General features: G+C 41.3%; 1 protein-coding gene across 1 annotated transcript; it reads right to left on the bottom strand.

The window, feature by feature from the left end:
* Positions 1–843: 843 nt before the first annotated feature.
* On the bottom strand, positions 844–4053 carry znf395a (zinc finger protein 395a; the record flags this gene model as incomplete). The annotated part of the gene is given in 2 exon segments (XM_035678849.1): positions 844–3310; positions 3983–4053. Coding segments are annotated over 2 exon segments (183 nt in total), but the record flags the coding sequence as incomplete, so codon positions are not given.
* Between the last annotated feature and the right edge of the window lie 2715 nt (positions 4054–6768).

Genomic DNA, 6768 nt, shown 5'->3' with positions numbered 1-6768 from the left:
GCACAACCTGGATATTTAGAGACTAGTTTTCTAGTCATGGTAACACCTGAAAATTGATTGAAATGACCAAATATCCTGGAAATAATCTCTGTTGACTTTAGCCACTCACTCAGATCACCGGTGTGAACCTTGGTTAAAACAGCAAACACAGAGCGTCTCATAAACACTGACCTCAGACCTGTAAAACAACCTGCATCAATGAGAAATAAAACTGATAGAATGTGTAAATACGAGTATCAGTAAATGATATGTGAGCAGGTGATTTCCTGTGTTGCTTCTGGAAAATGATTCCTTAAAGAGTGTCAACCCCAATAAAATAACGGTAATAAAAACAAGATGAAACTTAAAAAAGTAAAAGTATATCTATCAAATAAAAGCAGTAATATTAAAGGTCCAGTGTGTAACATTGAGGAGGATCTATTAGTTTTACCTTCATGCTTGGATGAGGAGGGTCAAAGCACCCAGAAATGGTTGGAGACAAAGCGCTGGAGAATTCTGAAGTGGCCAGCAATGAGTCCGGATCTAAATCCCATAGAACACCTATGGAAAGATCTCAAAATTGCTGTTGCGAGAAGGCACCCTTCAAATCTGAGAGACCTGGAGCAGTTTGCAAAAGAAGAGTGGTCCAAAATTCCAGTTGAGAGGTGTAGGAAACTTGTTGATGGTTATAGGAAGCGATTGGTTTCAGTTATTTTCTCCAAAGGGTGTGCAACCAAATATTAAGTTGATATTTTAATATGGAAGCCCATTTCTGCCAATGTGACAGGAAGAAATTACGAGTAAATATCTCAGAATATAGACTTAATATCTAATATTGACTGAAGGTTAATCAAACAAGACAAAGTCAGAATCAACATTTTTTATTAAAACAACATGAGGACTTCACATCATGTATAAAAGAGTGCATCTTAAAAACGATACAATTACAATGATCAACATTTACTCCTTCAGGACAGACAGAATATAAACCTCCGTTTACTGCAGAGAAAAGTTTAAAAGGCTTCAGGAAGTTTACTGTTGGATATAAGTGTGTCTGGTTTTTATAATTCTGAATAGATAGAACAAGAAAACATATAAAATATCTATAATTCAGTGTGTATACGATCAATACTGCATGTGGTCTCTAAGCGGACGAGTGGAAATGGCTTCTGTTTCCAAACGTTAAAACAACCAAACAGAAGAAAAAGTATGGGCTGATGGGAATTGAGTGAGTGACGCTGATATTTACAGTGAAGAACATCGACACGCCAAAGAACGAGAGCCCTCAAACGCCTCGTATCTTAACGTTGCACCTGAACGCACCACAAAATCCACAGCAGTGATTCAGATTCTCTGATTCACAAGAAAACAGCAAATATTGGAGGAAAGTCTGAAAAAAACAGAAACCAAACGACGGCTGTTTGTTGTGTCTGAGCTGCTCCTGAGTCTTTATGGACAAACCGCAGATTAAATCAAGGGCCTGGAGACCTTGATGACCTCGTTTCTGACGTCCCAGCAGTAAATCTGAAGCCTCTATATCCAGATGTAACACAGATTTTACCAGAATTTAGCAGAAAATGGTGAAATTAAACGTGACTGATGTTCGTTGTGTGAGCTGCTGGTTGATGCTGCTGGTTAACGCCTGGTTTTAAGTCGGTCTTAACTTGGCGTTCTGATAGTTACATTACGTTAGTTACATCGAGGTTTGAGCCTTCTTCTTGCTAACACTTTAAATGCCCGGACATGACTTTATCAGAGTCTGCACAGGGTATTTTATTTAGGAAGCTGACTGGATTCTTCACGCCGTTTATGTGCGTCTCTCTCTGTAAATGCTGCTTAGCGTGGTTGGGTCGCGGCTACGGCTGCGTATTGGCAAGAATCTGTAGTTACGTATCATGATCTATATTACGATTCAATATACTGCGAATGGGTTTATCATCATAGACCCCAGTTTACAACACTGCTCTGTAGCGGTTGAGGGGTTTAAACACAAACATCGATGCAGTTATTTTGAGAATCGATACAATATCACAAAAGAAAATATCGCAATATGATATTTATTGATATTTTCTTACACTCACAAGCCCAGACACGTATTCTCCGCAGAGCTTCGTCTGTTCCTGGTTCTATCAACACAACTTTTACACCTCAGACAGGAAACAGTTGGATGGAAACACGTGAGTCAACTACAACGGGCAACTAATGTTAGCATCAGCTCTGAGCTCAGTAACAAAACACTATTATTGCCTTCCTGTCATCAGGAGACCAGAGGGAATCAGTTTTATTTACATATTGTTGTTTTTATCTTAAAGCTGCCTCATATTGTCTGAGAGACTTTCACCTTATTTCTTCATGTTTTATATCCAGACAGGAAGTCTTAAAGGTCCAGTGTGTAACATTTAGGAGGATCTATTGTCAGAAATGTTTAATCACCTGAAAATAAGAATCGTTGTGTATTTGTTATCTTAGAGATAGGTGCTTTAACGTCTTTAACGGCCACTAGATGCCACTGAACCTACACACTGGTCCTTTAAGTCACTCTGTTCTGCTTTGGACTCTGAAACGGAAATACAGTATTTTTGTCCCGTAAACTCAGCCGACCATCAAACCTTCGTCCGAAAAGCTCGGTCACAACCAGCCCCGGCCGGAGCTGAGCGTCAGGGCTCCAACTGACCATTATTTTAATTACCGATGTCTGTATCAATTTCTCGATTAATCGATTAGTTGTTTGGTCCATAAAATGTTGACCGCTGTTTCCTAAAGCTCGAGGTGAATATCCACAATATCCACAACCCAAAGAAACCAGAAAATGACAAGACCTGAAATCAGAGAAATTTCTTAAAAATTGACTCAAAACAACTAATCGATTATTAAAATAGTTGTAATCGATGAATCAAAAATTTGTTGCAGCTCTAGCGGGCGTTTCCATGGTGACTCGGCTGATAACCTGTTGTCTGGTTTTGTTAAGAACACCTGAGGAGAGTCGGCCAGACACTTTGAGGTCAAAGGTCACATCATAGCTGCCCCAGTGTGTTCATTAAGAAGCACCGACAGGACGAGACGTCTACAAAACATCTTCAAAAAACACATTCAAAGTAAAAAAAAAGACGCTTCTAGCGAATGTAGAAAAGAGTATAAAACCAAAAAAATAAATCTGGTTTTAGAAAGTATAAAACATCCTCCAGTCCTTTCCTCATCCTCCTCTCGCTCTTCCTCCGTTCAGTCGAGGAAGCGCTGGCAGGCTTTCTTCCAGCGGCAGGCCGTACACCACTGGTCTCTGTGCTCGATGCCGTAAACCTTCCGGCATTTCTTGGCTTCACCGCGAACCCTCCTGACAGACAGAAACACAGACGACTGTTTGTAACGGCTGATAGCTGAACTGCTTCTGTACTGTAACTTCCTCCTTTCCTGTACTCAGATATGCTATATGCTAAGATAATCTATGTTGAAAAGACAGATACATAGTCACATCTTAAGTTAGCTAATGTTAGCAAACATTAACATAAGATAAAGATTGATTTAGTAGTAGCCAGAAGTAAACCAGTGTTAATCTTTCAACATTCTTCAACCTCTGTGGCTGCGAATGAACACCACACTAAAGTAACACAACCTGCAGTTCCTCCTAACGGCCCACTAGGAGGGCTGGCTTCCAGCAGTGAGTCCAGTCTCCATAAAGCCCCATATTTAACTGTCTTTACAGCAGAAATAAACATGTTTACATCCTGTTGATCTCTGGAGATAATTTCCCTGTTCATGACAACTGTACAACTCACCCTTTAAATTATATTAAGGATTAAAATTTTGAATAATTAAGGGTGTGATAATAATAATAATCAACAATAATCTTGGATTTTGGTATAAAAATACAATTATATTGAATGTTTTGTCACATTGTTAAACAGAGACACAATGTAACTGAGGAAGTGATGTTAATGGGTTAAAAAGGCATTTTAACCTGGACTTTACCACACAGAGAATGAGTGTGTGCAGTGTAAATACTGACCTGCAGGGGGCGCTCTGATGCTGCAGCCACTGCTCTCCTACACTGACCGAACGCACCCGAAACGGCAGCCCCTGTGGAGGAGAGAGAGGAGTCTTTTATTGTTTCCTCACATCAGGAGCTTCATCGCTGCGTGTCGTCCTTTGTGTTCCTCCTCTCGGCTGTAACAACACTCTGCAGTCGCCTCCCTCGGCCTGCGGGGGGCAGCACCGCGCTGTGGCAGATTGATGGAAAATGTGACCGCAAACCATCCGAGAGGGGATTTTCCTGCTGAATGAAAACCACCAGGGAGGAGTGCACACACACACACACACACAGTCCTCCCCCCTCCAGTATAAAACCAGTTCTAACAGGCTCCTCCGAGCTGCTGGAGGAAATAAACAACAGGCTGCTGTCGGGCTCCAGATTGAGAGAAAACAGAACTGAATTAGAGAAGTGTGTGTTGGTGCACAGAGGGGGTCACAGTAGCTTTACGGGGATCCACAGTAGTTGGTAGAAAATCTCAAATATAACCTGACATTCTCGGGGAAAGTCCAAAAACACTCAAAACAATAAAGTTTTCAGTAAGTTTCAGTCCACAGATTACGTGTGAAACTGTTCAGGCTGCACACAAAGAGCACAAAACAACATTTTCACGGTGCAAACAGAAACCGTACAGTTCTCCGCCAGCCACGCATACAATACACACACACAGCTGGTTTACATTTTGTTTTCATATTTTATAGAATTATGATAAACGTGGAGTAGATGAATTCAGGGTTACATGAGCTGACAATAATTAATTGTCATAATATTTATAATAATTATATGTAATAAAGTTTACTTGAGGTGATAACAGTTTCAGTACAAAGTAGAAAAGTAGAGATGTGAGATTTTCCTGCAGACAAACACGTTTCAAGAGAATTTCTCGCTTAAAATGTTTTAAGAGACAAATTTCTGTGAATAGTTTTCGTAGAGAAAGTTTCCAAATGTATGGAAGCCCATTACTGCCGAAGTAACGGAGGGGGAGGGGGGGGGGATTTGTGAGTCGTTATAATGAGGAACTTTCTCAAAATTTTGAGAAACTAAGTCAAAATATTGACGTTTCTCGTTATAATTTTTTCGTCACATAGGCTTCCATACAAACAAGCGTTCATCCAATCAGGTGCAGCCAGAATGTGCTTGCCCCTGTAAGGGAAGGGCGGAAGCCCTTTTTTTTTGGGACAACAAGCAAAGCCCCAAAATAATAAAGTATTGGAAATTTTTTAAAAATTTTTAATCAACCTGGTTCCCGAAGGGCCCAGCGGGGTGGGGGGCCGGGCCCGTCCCCAACCGGCAAAAAGGGGTGGGCCATGTTCGGGAAGCTGCTTTGCCTGAAAATGTTCACATGGGAACCTGGGGGGGTCCACAGCCCTAAAAAAAAATACAAAAATATTACTATTTTCTATTTTTTACATTTTTATTAAAACCCTCCCTAATTGTTCAAATAACAAAAACACTAGAAACAACAGCCATAAATTTTTCTATTTTCCTCAGTTTAATACATGAAATTTTTTAATTTTTAAAACTTTAAAAAGTTCCAGTGGGTTTTGAAATTTAAAGGTTCCCTTAAGTAGTAAAAAAAATATAATATTGTTTATTTTTTGTAATGGGTAAAGAAAATTTATTTTATTCATCAAATTATAATATTTTTTAGTCCTAACAATTCCAAAATAAATTAAAATAATATTTTTGGGTGTCTTCTTGGGTGGTTTGGAAAAAGATAAATGAAAATTAATAAATTACTGGTTGGAAATAAGCCACGCCCCCTTTAACTTTGGAAAATTAGGAAAAAAGTGGCTTCCTGAAAATTGGGACCCTGCCAGAAAGCTTTTTGCCCAGAGGGAGGAAAGGGGGCGGAGCGACTCAGGGGCCATCGCTGCCCAGGCCCGGAGACAGGGGGAGACGGAGGGGGGGAGGGGGGGGAAGGAGGGCTGGGAAGGTGGAGGGGGGGAGGATGAGGAGGCGCGGGAGGCGGGGGGGCCAGAGGGGAAGAGGAAGGAAAAGGGAGGAAAAGACTGGCCTTTGGCTGCTTGTTGGGGGTTTTGGAATCCAAGTGGGTAGTAAAATCCCTCTCGCTGCGAGGAACAGCGGCTCCGGTGTTTCGCTGCCCCGCCGGGGCCCTGTGGGGAAGGGGGTTCCCCAAGAGGGTTCCCCCCCCAGGAAAGGGTTGGATTTTTAACTGGGAATGGAAAATAATTTTGTTGTAATGTAAATGTTGGGTGGTTGGAAAAATCCCATTTAAAATAATGGCGGATCACCGGAGGCCCGCTTTTCCCTTTGCCAGGGGGGGAAAGATAGAAAATTTTTTAAATTTAAAATAATTCCTACCTGGGCCAGGAAATTTAAGCTTTTCCCATAACTAAATGGAAATCCCAGGTTTTTTTTGAAATTTTTTTTTGAAAACAAAAACGACCTTTTCATTTTTAAATCATTTGGTTTTTAATTTATGTTTTTAATTAAATTTATTAAACCCTGTTTCCCAGTCGCTTCCCTCCTGTCCCCCGTTCAAGCTTGAGTCCTCACCACGAAGGGTTTGGTGTAAAAGTTTCCGGGAAATTGGTGGAAACCGTTTTGATTTTCCCCAACCACTGGGGAAAAAAAATGGTGGAGCCCCCCAACTTCCCCCGCAAGGTCGGCCACAAGACAGCACCCCTGGTTTAAAACCGCCGCCCTTTTCCATTCGAGTTTCTACCGGGAGGAAAAAAAAAAAAAAACGTGCGGGTTCCCCCAGCCGCCCCCTGCGGGGTTTTGGGGGGGCCCGGGTACCT

This window comes from Morone saxatilis, unplaced genomic scaffold, assembly GCF_004916995.1.
Source record: "Morone saxatilis isolate NCDOM2014 unplaced genomic scaffold, NCSU_SB_2.0 Contig7, whole genome shotgun sequence".
NCBI classification, from domain to species: domain Eukaryota; kingdom Metazoa; phylum Chordata; class Actinopteri; family Moronidae; genus Morone; species Morone saxatilis.
Note: the sequence above shows the minus strand (reverse complement) of the source record. Positions and strands in the feature narration are given on the sequence as shown.